The sequence below is a fragment of the Pristiophorus japonicus genome, chromosome 7 (genome assembly GCF_044704955.1).
Source record: "Pristiophorus japonicus isolate sPriJap1 chromosome 7, sPriJap1.hap1, whole genome shotgun sequence".
NCBI lineage: Eukaryota > Metazoa > Chordata > Chondrichthyes > Pristiophoridae > Pristiophorus > Pristiophorus japonicus.
Window position 1 is genome coordinate 12,853,898 of NC_091983.1, and position 27,674 is coordinate 12,881,571.

At 51.7% G+C, this 27,674-nt stretch overlaps 1 protein-coding gene across 2 annotated transcripts in view; it reads left to right on the forward strand.

Annotated features, from left to right (window-relative positions):
• Positions 1-38: 38 nt before the first annotated feature.
• tbp (TATA box binding protein) overlaps positions 39-27,674 on the forward strand; it is a 47,285-nt gene continuing 19,649 nt past the window's right edge. Inside the window, exons 1-3 of one of the 2 annotated variants that reach the window (XM_070884824.1) lie at positions 39-132; positions 5,462-5,674; positions 8,189-8,520. In XM_070884824.1, coding sequence (XP_070740925.1) covers positions 5,618-5,674; positions 8,189-8,520 — 389 coding nt within the window. In that variant the 5' untranslated portion in view covers positions 39-132; positions 5,462-5,617. Of the gene's footprint in view, positions 133-178; positions 316-5,461; positions 5,675-8,188; positions 8,521-27,674 lie in introns of those variants that run through there. The other variant, XM_070884825.1, reaches the window with a different exon arrangement.

Here is a 27,674-nt window from a genome sequence, read left to right on the forward strand (position 1 = left end):
CGCGCGCGCGCGCGCGCGCGCACGACCGACCGCGTGTACGCGGAGCGTGAGCGGGGTTGCTGGGCGATCGGGCGCGCGCGCGGGCCGGCAGCAGGGCCGAGTGAGTGAGTGAGCGAGCGAGCGAGCGAGCCGGTGAGTAGGTCAGGAGGAGGTGCCGGCCCCGGGGCTGCGCCGTTTGTGGTCTCTCATCCGCACGGCGGTCAGCACCGCCTGCCTTTGGACCGAGTGCCCGGGCTCGAGGCCCTGTCCCGGGCGCTGCGTGCATCACATCGCCAGGGGCTGGAGAGGGCAGGCTGTGCGCGGGTCCCCGGGCCGGTGTGTTCTAGATAGAGCTGGTTCTGGCCTGATGGCGGATATTTGTTTCTCTCGATAACCCTCTTCCCCAACCCCCTCGCCGACCTCCCGCCCCCCTCGCCGATTCCCCCTCTCGCCAAACCCCCGTCCCCCCTCCCCCCCGTCCCCCCTCCCCCCCGTCTCCCCTCCCCCCCGTCTCCCCTCCCCCGACGACCCCCCGTCTCTCCCCCTCCCTCGCCGATTTACCTATCTCGCCAAACCCCCCTCTCGCCAATTTCCCCCCCCCTCGCCGACCCCCCATCTCCCCTTTCCCCCGCCTCCCCTTCCCCCCGTCACTTCCCCCCCCCCCCCCGCCGACCCTCCGTCTCTTCCCCCCCCCCTCGCCAACCCCCCTCTCGCCGACCCCCGCTGCCCCCTCTCGCCGACCCCCGCTGCCCCCTCTCGCCGACCCCCGCTGCCCCCTCTCGCCGACCCCCGCTGCCCCCTCTCGCCGACCCCCGCTGCCCCCTCTCGCCGACCCCCGCTGCCCCCTCTCGCCGACCCCCGCTGCCCCCTCTCGCCGACCCCCGCTGCCCCCTCTCGCCGACCCCCGCTGCCCCCTCTCGCCGACCCCCGCTGCCCCCTCTCGCCGACCCCCGCTGCCCCCTCTCGCCGACCCCCGCTGCCCCCTCTCGCCGACCCCCGCTGCCCCCTCTCGCCGACCCCCGCTGCCCCCTCTCGCCGACCCCCGCTGCCCCCTCTCGCCGACCCCCGCTGCCCCCTCTCGCCGACCCCCGCTGCCCCCTCTCGCCGACCCCCGCTGCCCCCTCTCGCCGACCCCCGCTGCCCCCTCTCGCCGACCCCCGCTGCCCCCTCTCGCCGACCCCCGCTGCCCCCTCTCGCCGACCCCCGCTGCCCCCTCTCGCCGACCCCCGCTGCCCCCTCTCGCCGACCCCCGCTGCCCCCTCTCGCCGACCCCCGCTGCCCCCTCTCGCCGACCCCCGCTGCCCCCTCTCGCCGACCCCCGCTGCCCCCTCTCGCCGACCCCCGCTGCCCCCTCTCGCCGACCCCCGCTGCCCCCTCTCGCCGACCCCCGCTGCCCCCTCTCGCCGACCCCCGCTGCCCCCTCTCGCCGACCCCCGCTGCCCCCTCTCGCCGACCCCCGCTGCCCCCTCTCGCCGACCCCCGCTGCCCCCTCTCGCCGACCCCCGCTGCCCCCTCTCGCCGACCCCCGCTGCCCCCTCTCGCCGACCCCCGCTGCCCCCTCTCGCCGACCCCCGCTGCCCCCTCTCGCCGACCCCCGCTGCCCCCTCTCGCCGACCCCCGCTGCCCCCTCTCGCCGACCCCCGCTGCCCCCTCTCGCCGACCCCCGCTGCCCCCTCTCGCCGACCCCCGCTGCCCCCTCTCGCCGACCCCCGCTGCCCCCTCTCGCCGACCCCCGCTGCCCCCTCTCGCCGACCCCCGCTGCCCCCTCTCGCCGACCCCCGCTGCCCCCTCTCGCCGACCCCCGCTGCCCCCTCTCGCCGACCCCCGCTGCCCCCTCTCGCCGACCCCCGCTGCCCCCTCTCGCCGACCCCCGCTGCCCCCTCTCGCCGACCCCCGCTGCCCCCTCTCGCCGACCCCCTCTCCCTCTCGCCCTCCTCCCCCTCTCGCCCTCCTCCCCCTCTCGCCGACCCCCTCTCCCTCTCGCCCTCCTCCCCCTCTCGCCGACCCCCTCTCCCTCTCGCCCTCCTCCCCCTCTCGCCCTCCTCCCCCTCTCGCCGACCCCCGCTGCCCCCTTTCGCCGACCCCCTCTCCCTCTCGTCCTCCTCCCCCTCTCGCCGACCCCCTCTCCCTCTCGTCCTCCTCCCCCTCTCGCCGACCCCCGCTGCCCCCTCTCGCCGACCCCCCCCCTCCCCTCTCGCCGACCTCCCCCCCCCCCCTCGCCGATTCCCCCCTCTCGCCGACCCCCCCCCCTCCCCTCGCCGATTCCCCCCTCTCGCCGACCCCCGCTGCCCCCTCTCGCCGACCCCCGCTGCCCCCTCTCGCCGACCCCCGCTGCCCCCTCTCGCCGACCCCCGCTGCCCCCTCTCGCCGACCCCCGCTGCCCCCTCTCGCCGACCCCCGCTGCCCCCTCTCGCCGACCCCCGCTGCCCCCTCTCGCCGACCCCCGCTGCCCCCTCTCGCCGACCCCCGCTGCCCCCTCTCGCCGACCCCCGCTGCCCCCACTCGCCGACCCCCGCTGCCCCCTCTCGCCGACCCCCGCTGCCCCCTCTCGCCGACCCCCGCTGCCCCCTCTCGCCGACCCCCGCTGCCCCCTCTCGCCGACCCCCGCTGCCCCCTCTCGCCACCCCCGCTGCCCCCTCTCGCCGACCCCCGCTGCCCCCTCTCGCCGACCCCCGCTGCCCCCTCTCGCCGACCCCCGCTGCCCCCTCTCGCCGACCCCCGCTGCCCCCTCTCGCCGACCCCCGCTGCCCCCTCTCGCCGACCCCCGCTGCCCCCTCTCGCCGACCCCCGCTGCCCCCTCTCGCCGACCCCCTCTCCCTCTCGCCCTCCTCCCCCTCTCGCCCTCCTCCCCCTCTCGCCGACCCCCTCTCCCTCTCGCCCTCCTCCCCCTCTCGCCGACCCCCGCTGCCCCCTCTCGCCGACCCCCGCTGCCCCCTCTCGCCGACCCCCTCTCCCTCTCGTCCTCCTCCCCCTCTCGCCGACCCCCCCCCTCCCCTCTCGCCGACCTCCCCCCCCCCCCCCCTCGCCGATTCCCCCCTCTCGCCGACCCCCCCCCTCCCCTCGCCGATATCTCCCCTCTCGCCGATACCCCCCTCTTGTCGACCCCCCCTCTCGTCGACCCCCCCCTCTCGCCGATTCCCCCCCCCTCGCCGCCGACCCTCCCTCTCGCCGATATCTCCCCTCTCGTCGACCCCCCCCCCTCGCCGATTCCCCCTTGCCGACCCTCCCTCCCCCCCCTCTCGCCGACCCTCCCTCCCCCCCCCCCTCTCGCCGACCCTCCCTCCCCCCCCCTCTCGCCGACCCTCCCTCCCCCCCTCTCGCCGACCCTCCCTCCCCCCCTCTCGCCGACCCTCCCTCCCCCCCCCTCTCGCCGACCCTCCCTCCCCCCCCTCTCGCCGACCCTCCCTCCCCCCCCTCTCGCTGACCCTCCCTCCCCACCCTCACGCCGACCCCCCCCTCCTCTCCCTCTCGCCGACCCCCCCTCCTCTCCCTCTCGCCGACCCCCCCTCCTCCCCCTCTCGCCGACCCTCCTCCTCCCCCTCTCGCCGACCCCCCCCCCCTCTCGCCGACCCCCCCTCCCTCCCCCTCTCGCCGACCCCCCCTCCCTCCCCCTCTCGCCGACCCCCCCTCCCTCCCCCTCTCGCCGATCCCCCCCCTCCCCCTCTCGCCGATCCCCCCCCTCCCCCTCTCGCCGGCCCCCCCCTCCCCCTCTCGCCGATCCCCCCCCTCTCGCCGGCCCCCCCCTCCCCCTCTCGCCGATCCCCCCCCTCTCGCCGGCCCCCCCCTCCCCCTCTCGCCGATCCCCCCCCTCGCCGGCCCCCCCCTCCCCCTCTCGCCGATCCCCCCCCCTCTCGCTGGCCCCCCCCTCCCCCTCTCGCCGATCCCCCCCCTCTCGCCGGTCCCCCCCTCCCCCTCTCGCCGATCCCCCCCCTCTCGCCGGTCCCCCCCTCCCCCTCTCGCCGATTCCCCCTCTCGCCGCCCCCCCCCCCCTCTCGCCGCCCCCCCCCCCCCTCTCGCCGCCCCCCCCCCCTCTCGCCGCCCCCCCCCCCTCTCGCCGCCCCCCCCCCTCTCGCCGCCCCCCCCCCTCTCGCCGCCCCCCCCCCCTCTCGCCGCCCCCCCCCCCTCTCGCCGCCCCCCCCCCCGCCGCCCCCCCCCCCTCTCGCCGACCTCCCCCTCTCTCTGACCCCCTCTCGCCGACCCCCCCTCCCCCTCTCGCCGACCCCTCCCCCTCTCGCCGACCCCCCCCGTTCCGACCCCTCCCCCCCCCTCTCGCCGACCCCCCTCTCGCCGACCCCCCTCTCGTCGACTCCCCCCCCTCTCGCCGACTCCTCCCCCCTCGCCGACTCCCCCTCCTCCCCTCGCCGACTCCCCCTCCCCCCCTCGCCGACTCCCCCTCCCCACCTCGCCGACTCCCCCTCCCCCCCTCGCCGACTCCCCCTCCCCCCTCGCCGACTCCCCCTCCCCCCCTCGCCGACTCCCCCTCCCCCCCTCGCCGACTCCCCCTCCCCCCCTCGCCGACTCCCACTCCCCCCCTCGCCGACTCCCCCTCCCCCCCTCGCCGACTCCCCCTCCCCCCCTCGCCGACTCCCCCTCCCCCCCTCGCCGACTCCCCCTCCCCCCCTCGCCGACTCCCCCTCCCCCCCTCGCCGACTCCCCCTCCCCCCCTCGCCGACTCCCCCTCCCCCCCTCGCCGACTCCCCCTCCCCCCCTCGCCGACTCCCCCTCCCCCCCTCGCCGACTCCCCCTCCCCCCCTCGCCGACTCCCCCTCCCCCCCTCGCCGACTCCCCCTCCCCCCCTCGCCGACTCCCCCTCCCCCCCTCGCCGACTCCCCCTCCCCCCCTCGCCGACTCCCCCTCCCCCCCTCGCCGACTCCCCCTCCCCCCCTCGCCGACTCCCCCTCCCCCCCTCGCCGACTCCCCCTCCCCCCCTCGCCGACTCCCCCTCCCCCCCTCGCCGACTCCCCCTCCCCCCCTCGCCGACTCCCCCTCCCCCCCTCGCCGACTCCCCCTCCCCCCCTCGCCGACTCCCCCTCGCCGACTCCCCCTCCCCCCCTCGCCGACTCCCCCTCCCCCCCTCGCCGACTCCCCCTCCCCCCCTCGCCGACTCCCCCTCCCCCCCTCGCCGACTCCCCCTCCCCCCCTCGCCGACTCCCCCTCCCCCCCTCGCCGACTCGCCCTCCCCCCCTCGTCGACTACCCCCCCCCCTCGTCGACTACCCCCTCGCCGACTCCCCCCCCCTCTCACCGCTCACCCCCTCTCGCCGATCCCCCTCTCGTCGCCCATCTGTCCCCCCTCTCGCTGTCCGTCCAGCCGCTTTCGCCGTCCTCCCTCGCCACCGCCTTTCGCCCTCGCCGCCCCCTCCCCCGTCCATCCTCTCACCACTGCCCCCCCCTCACTCCTCCTCCTGTCGATAGACACCCCTTCCCCCTCGATGCTGCTCTCATGCTCTCTTTTCTAACCCCCCCCCCATATCCATCCTCAGGTTGTGGATCCTCAGTGCTGCAATTGCTTGTCGAGCCGTGCAGACCCGGGGATGAGCTGTTGCTGAAGCTGCATCGGAATCATTTAGTCGTCTTTTGAGCCGTACCAAGAACGCAATCATCTCCCTCCTGTGGGGAGTCAGAAACACGCCCCAGCCATGGATCAGTCAAACAATGGCCTGCCTCCCTATGCGCAAGGCTTATCATCACCACAGGTAAGCTCACTGCAACTTCCATTCCTCTGGTGCCTTTCCTGCAATACAAAGTTTACAGTGATTGAGTGACACCAAGAAGGAAGTTGGGGGCGGCGCCTGAAATAAGTTGTGATGAATTATGAAGGTGAGCAGAGATGTAGCAAAGCTGCAGGATCTTTAGGAGTGTGGCTGAAGGGACTGCCAATCATGATCAGGAGTGGGTGGAGATATATAAAAATATGTCGGAGAAGTAGGTGATGCATTTTTTTATGTAAGCCTGGTGAAGATTGCTGACTACCGTGGAGGAATTTGAGGATGAGGACAAAAATTTTCAGCTTGGGAAGAGCCAGTGGAACTTGGAGGATTGGGATAAGATGCAAGTCACAAGGTGCGAGATGGGTAGTAGTTTGTGTAGGGTGTAGCTGGAGCGACCAATGAGTAGACCGGGGAAGATGTTAAATGGTGTAGACATTACTGTTTTATTACATGGCATGTGGTTTTGAAGCTCCCCTCAGGTTTAAGTAAGGTATCTGAATTACATGCTGTTGGGTTCAGTCTGAGCAAGCAGCTGGGGCAGTAGATTGAACTGTGACGTTTTTGGTGAGAACCAAACATGATGCTTTGGACTTGCTGATGTTCAGCTGTATCATGGCACTGAGGTAGATTCAAGTCTCGTTTGATGTATTTATGGAGGCTGACATCATGTTCGGTACTTGATGTCCCTGGAGGGGGTGGGGAGTGGTTGGGGGCAGTCTATAGATAAAGAACAGAAGCAGGTCAAGGATTGAGCCTTGGAATATACCAGAGCTGACCAAGAAGCCATTGGAGGAGATGAACTGACAGTAGGGATGGAATAAGCAGAAGGTAAAGCCATGGTGATTGATGAAGAGGAGTTGGAATGGTCCACTGTATTAAAGGTAGAGGAATGGCATAGGATGTCATTAGTGAACTTTAGCTCAACAATATATTTTCCTCTTGTGCCTCTGTGGTACCTTGGGGCATTTTCCTGCTTCACAGGGCAAGTTGGACCGCGTTGATCTCAGTCTCAGTATCGCGTTACTGTGGGGGTCATGGAAATGGGAAATGCAGGGAGAGATAAAGCTTAATTAATTATTTTGAAATATTAAGTTGCATTTGTTATAGATGATGTCAAACCTAGGGATACCAAGCCTTCCATTTACTTATTGCCTATACAGTAGGTATCTGGGATAAAGTTAATGCCATTGGTTAATGGAACTTTTCACCAAATTAGTGTTTGTATAGTAATAAGTGCATTTGTTGTGAATTGATTTTAATACAGTAACATGGTAATATGGCAAGTCCATCTAGCTGACCTGTTGCAAACCTCCCATTAGATTTTACTGTCATAGCCCTGTATTCTCTGGAACCATAGAATTTATAGTACGAGAGAGCTATTCCATTGTCGGTGCCGTGTCTTTGCTAGAATAATCCAAAATGAATCCCATTGCCCTGTTCTCTCCCCATAACCCTATATCTGCATCCTAATTTAGATATTTTCCACTTTAGAAAGTGCAATGGCCTCTACTTGCTGCGGAAAAGTGTTGCATGCTCTAACATCCCACTGGGAAAATAAATTTATCCTCACTCTCATTGCCAATTTCTAATTGAATCCCCCTCATCGCTGAGTACCCAACTCAAGGGGCAATGGGAGGGGAGGATGAGTTGGGTTCTTTTGACATATGTGAGGGCCGCAACTAACTCCCTTCATTAGATCAGTAGCTGAGGTCGTGCAGTTGGGAGAGTTCAGGATCGGAATGAAGTATGATATCCCGTGGTCAAAAAGCAATGACAGCACTCGCTGTCACGCTGGCCGTGTGACTAATGGCCACTGGGGTGAGTTAGTGGAGGGTGCCTGGTTGTTGGTGCAGCATTCAGGAAACGAGGGGCGAAAACTGAAGAGAAATGATTGCCATGTATTGTTGAAATAAAATCAATTTCTCAGTCAGCCATAGCATTTAAGTGCATCTGTGGTCTGTACAAAGTAAAATACGCTTACTCTTTTTGCAAGACTGTTAAGGAATTGATGTCAACGTGCTCTGCTTCAAGAGAGCCTCACCACCTGTGCTGTTTCTCGGTGGTTAGTTCTACAGTAATCTACATCTAACTTCAACATAACTGCTAAACTTTATACATTTGCTTACTACAACAACAACTTGCATTTCTATCAAACAAAATTTGACATTGAGCCACATTCGGTGATATTAGGACAAGTGTCCAAAAGCTTGATCAAAGGATAGGTTTTAAGGAGTGTCTTAAAGGAAGAGAGAGAAGCGGAGAGGTTTAGGGAGGGAATTCCAAACTTGGGGCCTAGACAGCTAAAGGCACGGCCGCCAATGGTGGAGCAAGGGAAATCAGGGAGGCCAGAATTAGAGGAGCGCAGAGATCTCGAAGGGTTGCAGTGCTGGAGTAGGTTACAGAGGTAGGGAAAGGCAAGGTCATGGAGGTTTCAGTATTAACATTTGGCAAGTGTACAATGCAAGTATAACTTCCATTTCTTATCTTTTTCCCTCCCAGGGTGCCATGACACCAGGAATTCCCATATTTAGTCCCATGATGCCATACGGCACTGGCTTGACTCCGCAGCCCGTTCAAAGCTCCAATAGCATCTCTCTCTTGGAAGAGCAGCAAAGGCAGCAACAGCAGGCAGCCCAGCAGTCTACGACATCTCAACTGTCAACGCAAGTTTCTTCCAGCCAGCCGCCGCCACAGCTGTTTCATTCACAGACAATGACCACAACTACGTTACCAGGCATCACACCTCATTACGCCTCGCCAATGACTCCCATGACGCCTATAACCCCAGCTACCCCTGCTTCTGAGAGTTCAGGAATTGTACCGCAGCTACAGTAAGTGCACTTTTTAGACTTTTTTTTTGTGGAGGTGGTTAAAATTTGTTTGCTATGGCAGACAGAATGTTTTTGTACTTATTGGATCAATTGTTCACATTAAGCAGTCCCACATTGAGTATTGTGAAAATGAGTGATATGTGTATCATCATCATAGGCAGTCCCTCGGAATCGAGGAAGACTTGCTTCCACTCTTAAAATGTGTCCTTAGGTGGCTGAACAGTCCAATATGAAAGCCACAGTCCCTGTCACAGGTGGGACAGATAGTTGTTGAGGGTAAGGGAGGGTGGGACAGATTTGCCGCACGCTCTTTCCGCTGCCTGCGCTTGGTTACTGGATAACATATACTGGATAAACCTTGATGAGACCACACTTGGAGTACTGTGTACAGTTCTGGTCAACATATTATAAAAAGAATATAGAGGCACTGGAGAGGGTGCAGAGAAGATTTACAAGAATTATATCAGAAATGCGAGGGTATACATATCAGGTAAGGATAAACAGGCTGGGTCTTTTTTGTCTTGGGGTGGGGGGGGGGAAAGGCGGCTGAAGGGCGACCTAATAGAGGTCTTTAAAATTTTGAAAGGGTTTGATAGAGTGGATACAGAAAGAAGGTTTCCACTTGTGGGGAGAGCATAACTAGAGGCCATCAATATAAGTTGTCACCAAGAAATCCAATAGGGAATTCAGAAGAAAGTCCTTTACCCAGCAAGTGGTGAAAATGTGGAACTCGCTACCACAGGGAGTGGTTGAAGTGAATAGTATAGATGTATTTAAGGGGAGGCTAGACAAGCATATTAGGGAGAAGGGAATAGAGGGTTATGCAGATAGATTTAGATGAGGAAAGATGGGCGGAGGCTCGAGTGGAGTATAAAACCGGCATGGACTGGTTGGGCCGAATGGCCTATTTCTGTGTTGTATATCCTATGTAAACTTTCCTCTACACTGCCAAATGGATGTACTGTGATCACAGTCTCTGAAGAGTACTCTAACTGCACTGCTGTAAATGTCAGAAATTTGAAGTAAAACGCACTGTTTTGCTGGATTTTCCTTGCTCTGAATTTTCTAGAAAGAAAGAAAGACTTGCATTTATATAGCACCTTTCAAGACCACCAGATGTCTTAAAGTGCTTTACAGCCAATGAAATATATTTGGAGTGTCATCACCATCATCATCATAGACAGTCCCTCGGAATCGAGGAAGACTTGCTTCCACTCCTGAAGTGAGTTCTTTGGTGGCTGAATAGTCCAATATGAGAGCCACAGACTCTTGTCATAGGTGGGACAGGTAGTCGTTGAGGGAAGGGGTGGGTGGGACTGGTTTGCCGCACGCTCTTTCCGCTGCCTGCGCTTGATTTCTACATGCTCTCGGCGTTGAGACTCGAGGTACTCAGTGCCCTCTTGGATGCACTTCCTCCACTTAGGGCGGTCTTGGGCCAGGGACTCCCAGGTGTCAGAGGGGATGTCGCACTTTATCAGAGAGGCTTTGGAGTGCAGTCACTATTGTGATGTAGGAAACGTGGCAGCCAATTTGCGCACAAGCAAGCTCCAACAAACAGCAATGTGATGATGACCAAATAATGTTTTATTTGTTATGTTGATTGAGGCATAAATATTGGCCAGGACACAGGATAGCTCCCTTGCTCTTCTTTGAAATAAGGCCATGGGATCTTTTACGTCCACTGGAGATAGCAGACGGGGACTCAGTTCTTGCTCCCTGTGTGGGTGAGAGCAGGGACTGTAGGTAGGATGAGCAAACTGACCACAACACCGTGGTACGGGGGCCATTCAAGTTGGGGAGTAAAAAGAAATGTAGAAGTGGTGGGGGCTAGATACTGTTTTCTGCAGCTGAGAGCGTGAGTCCCGAAGGCTGCATTACCTGCCCAGTGCCAGGGTTAAGGTATCTCCTCTGGGCTGGAGCGGAACTTGGAGTGGGAGGGGAAAGATCCTGTTGTCGTGGTCCATGTAGGTACCAACATAGATATCCACTCCGAGCTACGTCACAGCAAGTGAGTCCCAGGTGGGCAGAGAAAACGATTCAAGGACACCCTCAAAGCCTCCTTGGAAGAAATTTAACATCCCCACTGACTCTTGGGAATCCCTGGCCCAAGACACTTAAAGTGGAGGAGAAGCATTCGAGAAGGCTTCTGAACACTTTGAGTCTCTTCATCGGGAGCATGCGGAAGCTAAGTACAACCAGCGGAAGGAGCGTACGACGAATCAAGCACCCCACCCGCCTGTCCCTCCAACCACCATTTCTCCCACCTGTGACGGAGACTGTAGAATCCTGCATTGGTCTCATCAGTCGCCTTAGAACTCATTTTAGTGTGGATCCAAGTCATCTTCGACTCCCATACGACATAGGTAGGACAAAGAAAGAGGTTCTGCTGATGAAGTATCAGCAGCTAGGGACTAAATTAAAAAGCAGAACCACAAAGGTAATAATCTCTGGACTACTACCTGAGCCACGAACAAATTGGCATAGGGTAATAAGATCAGAGATGAATGCGTGGCTCAAAGATTGTTGTGAGAGAAATGGGTCACTGGCACCAGTACTGGGAAAAGAGGGAACTGTTTCATTGGGACGGGTTTCACTTGAATCGTGCTGGGACCAGTGTCCTGGCCAATCAAATAACTAGAGATGTAGATAGGGCTTTTTAGAGGGGAAATTTAAAAAGTCAAAGAGAAAGGAGAAGACAATAGTGCAGGGTGGCGGGCGATAGTGGTAATGATAACAGGAAGGACAGAGCGTATAAATGTAAGAGTGCGCCAGAAAGTAGAGTCAGAGTAGGGAAAAATGGTAAAAAGACAAAATTAAAAACTCTTTATCTGAATGCAGCATTCATAACAAGATAGATGAATTGGCGGTACAAATAGAAATAAATGGGTATGATCTGATCGCCATTACAGAGACGTGGTTGCAAGGTGACCAAGGTTGGGAACTGAATATTCAGGGATATTTGCCATTTCGGCAGGATAGGCAGAAAGGATAGGAGGTGGGGTAGCTCTGTTAATAAAGGATGAGATCAGTGCAGCAGTGAGAAATGATACTGGCTTAGAAGATCAAAATGTAAAATCAGTTTGGGTGGAGATAAGAAATAATAAGGGGAAGAAGTCATTGTTAGGAGTAGTCTATAGGCCCCCTAACAGTAGCTACACTGTAGGACAGAATATAAACCAAGAATTAATGGAGGCTTGTAAGAAAGATTGGACAAATTAAATCGGCAAAGGTAGCCTGAGGAAGAGTTCATAGAGTGTATTTGGGATGGTTTCTTAGAACAATACATTGTGCAACCAACCAGGGAACAGGCGCTTTTAGATCTGGTAATGTGTAATGAGATAAGATTAATTAATGATCTCATAGTAAAGGATCCTCTAGGGAAGAATGATCATAGCATGTTAGAATTTCAAATTCAGTTTGAGGATGAGAAACTTGGGTCTCAAACTAGTGTCCTGAACTTAAATAAAGGCAATTACAAAGATATGAAGACAAGAGTTGGCTAAAGTGGATTGGGAAAATAGATTAAAGATGTTGGAAAAACAGTGGCAAACGTTTAAGGTGGTATTTCATAACTCTCAGCAAAGATATATTCCAGTGAGAATAAAAGAAGGGATAACCATCCGTGGCTAACTGAGGAAGTTAAGGATGGTATCCAATTGAAAACAAAGGCATACAATGTTGCGAAGATTAGCGGGAGGCCAGAGGATTGGGACATTTTTAGAAACCAGCAAAGGATGACTAAAAAAAGAGAGAAGATAGTTTGAGAGTAAACCAGCAAGAAGTACAAAAACAGACAGTAAGAGCTTCTATAGGTATATAAAAAGGGAGAGAGTAGCTAAAGTAAACATTAGTCCCTTAAAGGATGAGACTGGAGAATTAATAATGGGAAACAGGGAAATGGCAGAGACTTTGAACAAATATTTTGTATTGGTCTTCACGGTAGAAGACACTAAAAGCATTCCAATAATAATAGATAATCAAGGGGCTATTGGGAGGGGGAACTTAAAACAATCGCTATCACTAGAGCAAAAGTACTAGGCAAACTAATGGGACTAAAGGTGGACAAGTCCCCTGGACCTGATGGCCTGCATCCTAGGGTCTTAAAATAAGTGGCTATAGAGACAGTGGATGCATTGGTTGTAATCTATTAAAATTCCCTGGATTCTGGAAAGGTCCCAGTGGATTAGAAAACCTCAAATGTAATGCCCCTATTCCAGAAAGGAGGGAGACAGAAAGCAGGGGCCCAAATTTCCCTAGGAGTTGCTCCGTTTTTTTTGGAGCAACTTGATTTTTCTGGAGTATCTTAAAAATCCCCATTCTGCACATTTAATTTGCATCAGTGTAAGTGAGTTGGTTAGGATTTTTTTTAGATTCGTTTTTTTTTCAAAAGGGGGTGTTACCAGTCACCTATGCCTGTTTTGGCCATTTAGGCCAGTTTGGACAGCTAATAGTTGCTCCAAACTAACTTAGGCCAGCGTACGTGGCTGCACAGAAAAACCCTACGGAGAGTTAAGAAATCAGCGCAGGTAACCTCGAAATGACAGTGTTATGATAGGAATGCTAGTTTTTTTTTAAATCCCAAACAGCGAGACTGGACAGGGTGCAGGTGCTATCAGCCTGATTAAACTGAGTATGGGGTTTTTACAAGAATAAAAATGATTTTGTAATGAAGGCTGAAGTATAGGGGCCACTTAAGCAAGGGGAGGGTTTTCTTTGTAAATAATAGATCAAAAGCACCAACGCTCTCGCCTAATGGGTTCATGTGCAGCATCACACCACATTGGATTTTGACTTCTGCAGCACCAAAGAATTGCCCTGACTAGGTTTAGAAATTTAAAACGTTAGACTTAACAAAAAAAGCATGTCAAAATGTAAACTTAAATTTTGGTGTTCAGCATTGGGAAGTGTGACTCTGATAATTAGTAATATTTTAGAATTCTATGCAATTGTGCGTGAGCTGTAAGATACTGCAGATAGGGAATTTTTAGTAAACATAACTAGATATTAAAGTCCTGGAAAATCTTTGAAGATTCTTTCTTCCCCACCTCCCATGAAAATTCTTTCCCCCACCAACCTTTCCTGTAACCCTCAGCGCGGGGATGGCAGCGGCCGGCCTGTGCGGCAGGCCACTCGGCCCGGGATAGGGGCAGGGCGCGTTGGGTCCCATGCTGCAGGCATCATCATCACAATCATGGGAGGAGCTACTGCGCATGCGCGAACGCTCCAACGCGCATGCGCAACGCTGCCTTAGCCCCGCCCCCCTGCCGGCTCTGTTTCAGCAGCATGGCCCTAGCTTCGCCCCACCCCCCCCCCCCCCCCCACTGCTTTTGCCACACCACGCCAAGGCCTAGGACGGTTCACGGAGCGGAGAGAATACGTAGCTACATTTTCGCGACATTCTGGGAGCAGAAAGTCGGCGCACCTCAGGTAAGTGCGGCGAAAGAACCGGGGAGCGGTGGGGGGGGAATTTGGGCCCCAGGAAACTATAGACCAGTTCGCCTAACATCTGTCATTGGGAAAATGCCGGAGTCCATTATTAAGGAAGTAGTAACAGGACATTTAGAAAATCATAATACAATCGAGCAGAAAGCATGATTTTATGAAAGGGAAATCATGTTTGACAAATTTGCTGGAAGACTTTGAGGATGTAACGAGCAGGGTGGATAAGGGGAAACCAATGGATGTGATGTATTTGGATTTCCAGAAGGCATTCGATAAGGTTCCACATAAAAGGTTACTGCACAAGATAAAAGTTCACTGGGTTGGAAATAATATAGTAGCATGTGTCATGTATTCAACTATCATTGTAACCCATGTATAAGTTGAACTAAGTTGTACACCTTGAGAGCATTGACCACAAGGGGGTGAACTTGTGGGAGACACTCCTAACCTGGACTTTCAGGTATAAAAGGGGAAGCTCCACCCACCTTCATCACTTGAGGTCTTGGTAATAAAGATAACTGGTCACAGAGTGACCTCGGAAAAATGGTTTTGGTTGTAGTAGACGCCTACTCCAAATGGATTGAGTGTGCCATTTTAAATTAAAGCACATCCTCTGCCGCGGTAGAAAGTCTACGGGCAATGTTCGCCGCCCATGATCTACCGGATGTCTTGGTCAGCGACAATGGCCCGTGCTTCACAAGCACCGAATTCCAGGACTTCATGGCAGGCAATGGAATCAACCATGTCAGAACGGCACCGTTCAAGCTGGCCTCATGGCCAGGCGGAATGAGCAGTGCAGATAATCAAACGGGATGCTCAGAATCCAAGGGGGCTCCCTACAAAGCCGCTTATCACGCCTCCTGTTGGGCAATAGATCCCGACCACACTCGCTCACAGGGGTTCCACCCGCAGAGCTGCTAATGAAAAGGACGCTCAAAACCAGGTTATCTCTCATACACCCGACTATGAAAGAAATTGTTGAGAGCAGGCGTCAGTCACAATGTGACTACCATGACAGGAATGCGAGGACGCGATGTATTGATGTCAATGACCCTGTTTTTGTCCTTAATTACGCTGCAGGGCCCAAATGGCTTGCAGGCACTGTGATTGCCAAAGAGGAGAATAGGGTTTTGGTAGTTAAACTTTACCAATGGACAAATCTGCCGCAAACACATGGATCAAACTAAAAGGAGGTTCAGCAACCCCATAGAAGAAGCAGAGTAAGAACACGATATAGAGTTTACTCCATCACAGGTGGCCGAACACCGGAACCAAGTGGAGGAGAGCCCAGTCACTGTGGGCAGCCCGGACAGGCCTGAGGCACCGCAAACAGCAGACACTCAGGCTGGAGCCCCAACTCAGGCGCTCTACAAGGAGCGTAAACCACCAGAGAGACTTAACCTGTGATCCCAATAAGACTTTGTGGGAGAGGTGATGTCATGTATTCAACTATCATTGTAACCCATGTATAAACTGACCTAAGTTGTACACCTTGAGAACATTGACCACAAGGGGGTGAACTTGTGGAAGACACTCCTAACCTGGACTTTCAGGTATAAAAGGGGAAGCTCCACCCACCTTCATCACTTGAGGTCTTGGTAATAAAGGTAACTGGTCACAGAGTGACCTTCTCTCAAGTATGGGCCTCGTGTGCATTTATACTGTATAATAAGGACATATCAGCATGGATAAAGGATTGGCTAACTAACAGAAAACAGAGAGTCGGGATAAATGGTTCATTTTCAGGTTGGCAAGCTAACTATTGGGTTGCCACAGGGATCAGTGCTGGGGCCTCAACTATTTACAATCTATATAAAGGACTTGGATGAAGGGACCGAGTGTAATGTAGCCAAATTTGCTGATACAAAGATAGGTGGGAAAGCAAGTTGTGAAGAGGACACAAAGAATCTGCAAAGGGATATAGACAGGCTAAGTGAGTGGACAAAAATTTGGCAGATATTATATAATATGGGAAAATGTGTGGTTATCCACTTTGGTCGGAAGAATAAAAAAAGCAAATTACTTAAATGGAGACTACAAAATGCTGCGGTACAGAGGGACCTGGGGGTCCTTGTACATGAAACACAAAAAGTTAGTATGCACGTACAGTAAGTAATCAGGAAGACAAATGGAATGTGGGCCTTTATTGCAAGGGGGAGAGAGTATAAAAGCAGAGAAGTCCTGCTACAACTAGGCAGGGTATTGGTGGGACCACACCTGGAGTACTGCGTACAGTTTGGCCTCCTTATTTAAGGAACGATATACTTGCATTGGAGTCAGCTCAGAGAAGGTTCACTAGGTTGATTCCTGAGATGAAGGGGTTGTCCTGAAGAAAGGTTGAGCAGATTGGGCCTATACTCATTGGAGTTTAGAAGAATGAGAGGTGATCTTATTGAAACATAAGATTCTGCAGGCTTGATGGTAGATGCAGAGAGGATGTTTCCCCTCGTGGGGGAATCTAGAACTTAGGGGGCATAGTTTCAGAATAAGTGGTCGCCCATTTAAAACTGAGATGAGGAGGAATTTCTTTGAAGGTCGTGAATCTGTTACATTCTCTACCCCAGAGAGCTGTGGAGGCAGGGTCATTGAATATATTTAAGGTGGAGATAGACAGAATTTTGAAATATATCTGAGTCATGACTTATGGTGAGTGGGCAGGAAAGTGGAATTGAGGCCAAGATCAGATCAACCAAGATCTTATTGAATGGCAGAGCAGGTCCGGAGCCAAATGGCCTACTCCTCCTATTTCTTATGTTTTTTAATGTCTCAGCCGAAAGACGGCACCTCTGACAGTGCAGTACTCCCTCAGCAATGCACTGGAGTGTCAGCCTAGATTTTTTGTGCTCAAGTCCCTGGAGTAGGAATTTAACCCACAACCTCCTGACTCAGAGGCGAGAGTGCTACCCACTGAGCCACAGCTGACACTTTAAATGGAGAACCTGCCATTACAGATGCTTGGTCGTAGCTCTCTCAGCATGGTTATAGAAAAACACTTTTAAAATGGTGTTCTTGCTCAGCTTGTTGGCTTGATTTAAGTTCCATTTTATTTTGTGGTGAAAATAGATTCAATAGTAACTTGCAAAAGGGAATTGGATAAATATTTGAAAATAAATAAATTGTAAGGCTGTGGGGTAAGAGCAAGGAGAGTGGGACTAACTGCATCGCTCTTTCAAAGACCTGGCACATGCACGATGAACTGAATGGCGGCCTCCTGTGCTGTAAGATTCTGTTGTCATTATGGGGAGCCACAGACAAGGTGCGTCTCATTAAAATTGACTTTCTGGACATCACTTAATGTGCAGAGACAGATTCTGTTCCTTTAAACATCCAACGTCATCATCATAGGCTGTCCCTCGAAGCAAGGATGACTTGCTTCCACGCCAAAAAGGGATGAGTTCACAGGTGTTTTAATGAAGGACCTAATATTTCCAGATCCCGAACTACAATTCGTGAAGGGTGGAAGACACCTGTGCTTGGATTTTTTTAACATGTGGTGGCCGTTGCACACCAACCACCACACGGGCTTGACAGAGCTAGGTCTTGGTCCAGTGGCAAGGGTTACCCAAGACTAACTGGAGACCAGCTCTGCTGCACAGACCGAGCCCGCACACATCGCCGTGTGGGCTGGCCTGTGCCCTGGGCCTGAGCCCCAGATTCACGCCCCTCCTGGGCCCCGGTCACTTCCCTCTACGGACTCTTGCCGCTCCTTCGCCCCTCCTGCTGTGTATGCCCATACTGCAATCAATGACCTGGCTTCATAGCCGTTGCCCTCCTGCAGCAGCACGCGCTGCTCCCTGCAGTGGTATGCCGCCGCACGCTGCTCCCTCTAATGGCCCCGGCCTGCTGATGGTCCAGTGTTACATTGATCCGGGAGCAGCGTGCGGCAGCCCGGCCCGGACATTCAACAATCGTTGATTGAAAGGGTGACCAAAAATGGAGAAATACCACCAATGATGCAAGATCCTGCAAATCCCCTAGGAGGACAGATGCACCAATGTCAGCGTTCTCGATCAGGCCAGCATCGAAGCACTGACCACACTTGACCAGCTCCGTTGGGCGGGCCACATTGTTTGCATGCCTGACACAAGGCTCCCAAAGCAAAGCAAAGCAACTCCTTACACGGCAAGCGAGCCTAAGGTGGGCAGAAGAAGCATTTCAAGGACACCCTCAAAGTCTCCTTGATAAAATGCAGCATCCCCACCGACACCTGGGAGTCCCTGGCCAAAGACCGCCCTAAGTGGAGGAAGTGCATCTGGGAGGGTGCTGAGCACCTCGAGTCTCGTTGCAGAGCGCATGCAGAAACCAAGCGCAGGCAGCGGAAGGAGCATGTGGCAAACCGGTCCCATCCACCCTTTCCCTCAATGACTGACTGTCTCACCTGTGACAGAGTCTGTAATTCCCGTATTGGACTGTTCAGTAACCTAAGAACTCACTTTTAGAGTGGAAGCAAGGCCTCGATTTTGAGGGACTGCCTACGATGATAATGACCAAAAGTAAAATTGGGGTGCGTGGTGCACAAATGACACAGGTTTTGATTTGGGTGTTGCTTCCCCAGGAATCCTTGCATCGGTTTTTTAATTCAAGGTAATGTTGAAATTACTCTTCAATAGTGATCATGCTGGAGAGTACTGGAGATGTAATTGAGGCTCCAAACTACATTTTGTTATGTCTTTTTATGCTAAAGTATAGACAAGTTTTTAAGATAAATTATGGACTAATGGCTGTAGTTATAAATGACCCTTCTTGGAATTGATAACTTTTTTTCTGATTCTACGAAGCAGGGTTTATGAAGATGTAATGGGGAAGTTTCGTGTTGGGGAAACACTGGAAATCATTTTGCTGGTCCAGAATAATTTATTGAAGGAAGTGCAGCGATTATGTCCTCAAAGCTTTAGTTGTAGCGAGGTTTTACTTTGCCTTGCTTTGTTATATTTAAAGCTTTTTGTGCTCAGTTGAGAAAGTCACGACAATGAAATGGAGTTCAGCTGCAAAAATCTCACCCTGCAACTATAACTCTTACTTGTCTCTTATCGTCGACTTATATTGCTCTTGCGCACTCTTTCGCTCACGTGGGTTCTTTTTCTTTCCCCATACTTGATAGTCTTTATCTGTCTACAACTTTTCTCACTTTCTAATCCTTTATTTAAGCAATTGGCAAGTCTGGGTAAAAAATGATGCCAGGAACCTTCTGAATGGTCATACAACTATAACTGACTCAAAGGAGAGGGACATGATAGTAGATGTCCCGGAGAGGCATCTTGATGACTTTGGCATGAATTCCCTTGTTTGACATTGGCTGCCACCTTGTTGGAGAGTGCGTGGAAATTTGTGTTCTCAGTGTGTTTAAGGCTGTTGGTTATGTGAAAGTAATACTGTTATTCATCTGGGGGCTGTGTCGGCTAACATCCTCGAACTGGCTTCCTTATCACGCCATCGTAGAAATGTAAAGACTCCCCTCAAAAGAGCTGCTCTCTCTCTTTTGCCACCTAGAATACTAACTCCTTAAGGTGGTAAGCAAATTAGTATCATTGCCTTGCAGGGAATGTGTGGAATGATCAATAGGGGATCCAAGCCTTGGTTTATGAGATCTGTTTATATTCTATTGCTCCTTATGGATGATTGGAATGTGTTAGTGCTGGAGCTTCAAACGTTGTGCAAATTACTCCGGCATAGACTCCACAGCAAATGATAATGTGGCTAATAATTTCCTTGCCTCTGCAGCTCATAAGCCATAGCTAGTGCCTGTTAACCACTTGTCCACGAAGCAGCACACTGTTGTAACAGCAAAAGAAATTGGGATTGTTAAGTGAAAGTAATTCTTGAATATTGTTCCAAGCGATCAAGAACTGCTGCAAAGGTGTATTGTGATCTAGTGCGTGATGAGAACAGGATCAGTGGGTTGTAATCAGCTGTAAGGGCACGTGATTATATTCAATTGTTTCTCAATCGGCTGAAGTCATGTGAGAGTCTGCTGCTGTCCAGTAAACCTGTGAAGGTATCCTTGAGATCTGGAGAGAATACTATATGGAGTTGACTTCTGACCCAACTGGCCATAGTAAAGACCCATCCGCGCGGGGATGGAAGAGGTTGGTGGTGTGAGTTAGAGATGTATGATATGGCGGGAGTGGGGGCGCGGCGGGAGAGGATGCACTGTTGTTGAGCTAATGCCCACGCCTGCTGCACCACATTATTCATGTGAATTCTAAAAGCTGCTTTAGGTGAGAGGTGTGGAGGTGTGGCAATGGTCTTTGAACAGTGTCTGAAATCACCAACTTTCCTTGGAACCACCCTTCTGCATAGGCTTCTGTCTGAGGTATGCACATTCTTGGTATTCCAGAGTAGTTGTAGTTTCTACCCAAAAAAAGGGAGATCCCAGTGAGCTTGAACCTACCAAAGAACCTTTCTGACATCAGTGTCTCATGAAGTAGTTCTTCAGATTGTCATGGTACAGGTATCTTTTGCTCTCATGAGGAATGTGCAAGGAGTCATAAGGTTCAAGCATTACCCACTTAACAATGCTTTCGTTCATTTTCAACCCAGTGCTTCATGGAATTCCCAGAGTTGGAAGCAATGGGAATACATGGCCACGTCTTGGATTTTATCTGGAATGTATATTCTCAAGTTCTGTATAAGGGTAGATAAAGAGACTCCGAACCTATCTTGCTTGGAAAGGGGAGTGTGACCAGATTGTCCACTGTCCCCAGCTTATTTACAAGTAACGTGTTGGATGGTATAAGGGACAGCCTACATGTTCCAGATATTCCTATGATGTTCCTTTTTGCAGATCATAATGTGTCAGTGGCCTCACCTGGAGATCTAATGAGCTCTTTGCACTACATTGGACAATGAGCTTAGCAGATGGGGTATCGTGGTGGGTACCTCAGAGTGTGATATATATGGCTTTGCACAGCTCGAGGCGATTTTCAATGGTATTACTTGGTTGGCATTTGTTCCAATCGTTTATTCAAACTGCAAAGTCCTAAACATTGATATAAAAATATTAAGAGTTGATGTCTAGTGTCACCTGAAAATTTCTATGGGGGATTCTCCAATCTCCTGTCATAACTTGGGTGGAAACCCCAGAGATCAGAAGAACCCCTGTGGAAGTTCCAGGTATATTTGGACTCGAGCTCTGCAATGCACTGACATTACATAATTTAAATGTCGGGCAATAGACGTTACAGTGCACAGCTGTGGAAGGGAAGGCATTGGTGCATGATGAGGGATGTTAGAGATAACACAGTCAAATTGTATCTTCAATTTGATTTTTGTTCTTGAAAGACTTACTTTGCTGAGCGTACAGAGCATGCCACGGTGAAGCGTTGAACAGCAGCTGTTCTGGAGGCACTCCAGAAAGTTCAGCAATGTGGTTTCTTTTTTCAGTGGCAGCTGCTGCCACGCAATAAATCACGTTAGGAGTGTTGCACATGGCAGGTATGTTGAGGATTGTGAACCGATCATTTCATTGGTTAAGTCTGCCTTCAGACAGTATCTTAAAACATTAAAAGGGGGCACATAGTTCCTGCAAAACACTGAGATACAGAAGGAACATACTGTCTGATTCAACTGGCATTTACTGCCAAAATTCCGACCGTGACATCATGGCACAAATACAGCTCGTATTGTGAAGGAGCAAAATCCAGATTTCTTGAATCTTTTGACCAGCAAAACTGATGGTTTTGGCAAGAGGACTGATGAGTTTTGAAGCAAGATGGAACAAAGAACCAACTGGGAAGATGCTTGTTGAAGCACCTGGAAGGGGACACGTCTGTATTTCTGAAGAGCTGCTCAATACTGTGCCTGTTTAATCGTCCAAAGATCAACAAAGACTTTCAGTTGTATACCATCAGTATCCCAGTTTTATTGCACACAGCGGGACTTTTCTCAAAGTTTGGAAAATCTGTGTTGGGGAGGATCTGAAAGAACTACCAGAGGTGAATGATCTAAATTGGTATGATCGGTGACACTAATATAGGTACAAACCCGAGCAAAATCTGCCCTTCGGGCATGTGGATATCTGTTTCCACTGCAGCTTTGAAGCCATCATTATTTTGTCTATAGCAGGCACTAATATCAAAAACGCAACAGTCTGACTGGCCAACCTGAAATTGATTTTCGGGTTGAATCATGCAATGTTTATTGCTCTGTGATGTACTGTCTGTCACACAAGCAGAACAAGGTTTACAACTGAAATTTGTGCTTCTTTCAGACTTTGTGGTTTACGACAATGTTTTTTGCTTTCTCTCTCTCGGCTCACTCGCTCTCTTGCACACATTTCCCTGCAGACACTTTTTCTTCCTTTTACATCTGTTGGGTGGATGTAGCACTTGGTGAGATTGGTTTGCTTGAATTCAGAACAATATACAGGCACATTGTATGAATAAGACTTTATTTTCTCAATTTTTAATACATTTATTTTTGCTGATAATTTTTCACGCAGGTCACAGTAAACGTAGTGTCCCGAACTAAATTGATTAAACTATCTGATTTAGTTTCTGCTACTTGCCACTTGAATAGAGGGTTAAGCTGATAGTCAGCTGAGGAAAGACAGGAGGAGGCTTGTGTGGAGCATAAACGGCGGCATGGACTGGTTAGGCCAAATGGCCTGTTTCTGTGCCGTATAACCATTCATGTTTTTAAAGCAGAAATCCCTGACAATCAAACTGATTTTTCTTCATTCAAGTTTTAATAAGGCAGATACTGGATTGGCTGAAATGAAGACTTCTGTTAATTTTTTTTAATTAATTTTGCCCGAGACAGACTTGCAATGTCCTAAGATGTGAAGTGAAAGACTTCATTCTACAAGATGTGGCATTTCTCTTTTGCAGAAACTGCACTTAAAGCTGAAATTTAAAAGTGAAGAGGATGGATTGGTGACATGAGGCCATCTTGCCATAACACTCCTTACCGTTGAAATAAATGTAAAGGGCAATTGGTACAAGTGACTCAGTAAAAAAAAGACTTGCATTTCTATAGTGCCTTTCACAACCACCGGACGTCCCAAGGCACTTTTTAGCCAATGAAATACTTTTTTTTAATTGCACTGTAGCCACAGTTGTAATGTAGGAAACACGGCAGCCAATTTGTGCATAGCAAGCTCCCACAAATAGCAATGTGATAATGACCAAATCATCTGTTTTAGTGACCTAAAAGCAAAATACTGCTGGAATCTGAAATAAAAACACAAAATTCTGGAAATCCCAGTCAGGCAGCATCTGTGGAGACAAATCGGAATTATTGGGACTTTCTGCATTTTGAATATATTCCCACTCAAATTCAAAAAGGCACTGTCAAACTGAGCCAAATTGTTGAATTATTTTTCTCTCCAACTTGTAACCTTTAAAACTTACAACATTGTAATAAAATGAGCTTGGTGCAGGAATATGAACTGCCCTCTGGGGTTTAACTGCTTATGTACAACTCCATTTTAAAATGTCACCTGACTGAATCAACTACCTGCTTTGTGAGTCTGTTGGACGTGTGCACTATCTTGTGGCTTGAGAGCAATACTTTTAAAAAAAAAACTCTAATCTTAATTGAGACGTATAAATCTTGTACTTGTACCTTCTAGCTTTGTACACATTGTATAAGTTAAATAGCTTTTGCTGCAACCATATCAATTATATCTTAAATTATTTTAAAGGTTTTATCCCCTGTGCTGGTCCTGTTCATTCATCTCTAAACAACTTCTTAAATACAGTCCTGGCTAGCCTCAAACTTAAGCTAGCGGAAAGATCTGTGCCCCCAGACCTCTCCTGCACAAAGCCCCTGGCACCCATCAGTGATGATTATTAAATTTGACTTTTGCCAGTTTTCATTATAAATTCTCAAATTTGTAGGGGGAGGTGGGATTGGTTAAAACTGATTCTTTGGCAATTTCTTTGGGAAGCGGGGTAAGCTTCGAAATTCTCCTTAATTCACTCAAAATTGGGTCGCGCGATGCCCATCCATTGTAGTTGACTCCATCGTAGAACTGTGCCAAGCACAGCACACCAGGCCTTGATCGTCACTCAGCTTTGCCTCCTTTCAGTCTGTTGCTCGTTTTCATGAGTTTTAGCAAACTGATTTATTTTAAAATAGTCTTTGTTTCTCGGGATTTACCAGTATTTTTTTTTTGGGGGGGGGGGGGGTCCAATTTTTTCCCCTCCCACCGCCCCAATAATCTTTTCTGTTTATGATCAGAAAAATGGATGGGGAAACAACAGGATTTTAAATGAGCAATATGAAGCGAAGTTTTGTTCTAGCTACACGTGGGCAGCCAGCATGCCAGAGGTGGGAGAAGCCAGTCTCTGCAACACACTGGATGTTGGTAGAAAGCTTGGCACAGGCTTATCATCATCATAGGCAGTCCCTCGAAATGAGGATGACTTGCTTCCACGCCCAAGAAAAGGATGTTCATAGGTGTTTCGAATGAAGAACCCGAACTACATCCTCAAGGGTGGAAGATGCCTGTGCGTGGTTTTTTAACATGTGGTGGCCGTTGCACATCAGCCACCACACCGGCTTGACAGAGTTTGGTCTTGGTCCAGTGGCAAGGATTACCCAAGACACCTGGAGACCTGCTCTGCTGCACGGACCGAGCGCGCACACATATCGCAGTGTGAGCTGGTCCGTGCTGCCCCTGGGCCGCTGCCCCTGGCCCCGAACTCACGCCACCCCTGGGCCCCGATCACATCCCTTCACAGAGACAGTGGATGCATTGGTTGTCATCTTTCAAAATTCCACAGATTCTAGAACGGTTCCCACAGATTGGAAGGTAGCTAATGTAAAATCGCTATTTAAGAAAGGAGGGAGACAGAAAACGAGGAACTACAGACCAGTTAGCCTGACATCAGTAGGAGGGAAAATGCTAGAATCTATTATTAAGGCTGTGGTAACAGCACTTAGAAAATAATAATAGGATTGGGCAGAATCAACATGGATTTATGAAAAGAAAATCATGTTTGTTAAATCTATTAACAGTCTTTTGAGGTTGTAACTAGTAGAATAGATAAGGGGGGGGGACCAGTTGATGTGGTGCATTTGGATTTTCAGAAGGCATTCGATAATGTGCCACACACGAGGTTATTAAACAAAAGTAGGGCTCCTGGGATTGAGGGTACAATATTAGCATGGTTTGAGGATTAGTTAACAGACAGAAAACAGAGAGTAGGAATAAGCTGGTCATTTTCGGGTTGGCAGGCTATAACTAGTGAGGTGCCGCAAGGATTGGTGTTTGGGCCCGAGCTATTCACAATCTATATCAATGATTGGGATGAGGGGACCAAATATAATATATCCAAGTTTGCTGCTTACAAAGCTCGGTGGGAATATAGGTTTTGAGGAGGATGCAAGAGAGACTTCAAGGGGATATAGACAGGCTAAGTGATTTCTGGGATGGAGGGGATTGTCCCATGAGAAAAGATTGAGTAAACCAGGCCCACACTCTCTAGAGTCCAGAAACATACAAAACCCTTACAGGGCTCGACAGGGTAGAAGGAGGGAGGACAACCATGGTCTTATTGAATGGTGGAGCAGGCTCAAGGGGCCGAATGGCCTATTCCTGCTTCTATTTCTTATATTCCAGTAGTTGCTGCTGCTCCCAGCCGTTGCAGGGAGCAGTGGCAGCGTCGTTGGAGGCAGAGACGGACGTTGGTGAGACCTACAAGAGGCCCAGCAGTTGCAGGGAGCAGCGGCAGCGTCGTTGGAGGCAGAGCCGGACGTTGGTGAGACCTACAAGAGGCCCACCAGCAGTTGCAGGGAGCAGCGGCAGTGTCGAGGAGGCAGAGCGGAACGTTGGTGAGACCTACAAGAGGCCCACCAGTAGTTGCAGGGAGCAGCGGCAGTGTCGTTGGAGGCAGAGCCGGACGTTGGTGAGACCCAGCCGGTGCAGCTGCAGCGGGGAGGCAAAAAAGTAGTAGAAAGAAATCGAAAGGTGACGTCACAGCCAAGGGGGTAAGTGATTGGCTGGTGATTGGTGAGTAGTTTTTCTTTTTTCTTTTCTTTATCAGTAAGTAACATTGAGCATTGTTGTTGCCAAATTAAGTTAATCTAAGGGTAAAGACATGGCAGGACAGTTCGGACGCGTGTTATGCTCCTCCTGTACCATGTGGGAAGTCAGGGACGATTACATGTGCGGGAAGTGTATCCGCCTACAACTCCTGACGGACCGCGTTGCGGCACTGGAGCTGCGGGTGGATTCACTCTGGAGCATCCACGATGCTGAGAATGACGTGAATGGCACGTTTAGCGAGTTGGTCTTACCGCAGGTTAAAGGTACACAGCCAGATAGGGGATGGGTGACCAACAGGAAGAGCGGTGTAAGGAAGATAGTGCAGGGCTCCCCTGCAAAACAGATACACCACTTTGGGTACTGTTGAGGGGGATGACTCATCAGGCGAGGGCAGCAGCAGCCAGGTTCATGTCACCGAGGGTGGCTCTGCTGCACAGGAGGGCAGGAAAAAGAGTGGGAGAGCTATAGTGATAGGGGAGTCGATTGTAAGGGGAATAGATAGGCGTTTCTGCAGCCGCAACCGAGACTCCAGGATGGTATGTTGCCTCCCTGGTGCAAGGGTCAAGGATCTCTCGGAGCGGGTGCAGGACATTCTGAAAAGGGAGGGTGAACAGCCAGTTGTCGTGGTGCATATAGGTACCAACGTTATAGGTAAAAAAACTACGAGACGAATTTAGGGAGCTAGGAGCTAAATTTAAAAAGTAGGACCTCAAAAGTAGTAATCTCAGGATTGCTAGCAGTGCCACATGCTAGTCAAGAGTAGGAATCGCAGAATAGCTCAGATGAGGAGTGGTGCAGAAGGGAGGGATTCAAATTCCTGGGACATTGGAACCGATTCTGGGGGAGGTGGGACCAGTACAAACCGGACGGTTTGCACCCAATGTCCTAGAGGGAGTGTTTGCTAGTGCTGTTGGGGAGGAGTTAAACTAACATGGCAAGGGGATGGGAACCTATGCAGGGAGACAGAGGGAGATAAAATGGAGACAGAAGCAAAAGATAGAAAGGAGAATAGTAAAAGTGGAGGGCAGAGAAACCCAAGGCAAAAAACAAAAAGGGCCATATTACAGCAAAATTCTAAAGGGGCAAAGTGTGTTAAAAAGACAAGCCTGAAGACTCTGTGCCTCAATGCGAGGAGTATTCGGAATAAGGTGGACGAATTAACTGCGCAGATAGCAGTTAACGGATATGATGTAATTGGCATCACGGAGACATGGCTCCAGGGTGACCAAAGCTGGGAACTCAACATCCAGGGGTATTCAACATTTAGGAAGGATAGACAGAGAGGAAAAGGAGGCGGGGTTGCGTTGCTGGTTAAAGAGGAAATTAATGCAATAGTAAGGAGGGACATTAGCCTGGATGATGTGGAATCGGTATGGGTAGAGCTGCGGAATACCAAAGGGCAGAAAATGCAAGTGAGAGTTGTATACAGACCACCAAACAGTAGTGGTGAGGTTGGGGACAGCATAAAACAAGAAATAAGGGATGTGTGCAATAAAGGTACAGCAGTTATCATGGGCGACTTTAATTTACATATTGATTGGGTTAACCAAACTGATAACAATGCTGTGGAGGAGGATTTCCTGGAGTGTATTAGGGATGGTTTTCCAGACCAATATGTCGAGGAACCAACTAGGGAGCTGGCCATCCTAGACTGGGTGATGTGCAATGAGAAGGGACTAATTAGCAATCTTGTTGTGCGAGGTCCCTTGGGGAAGAGTGA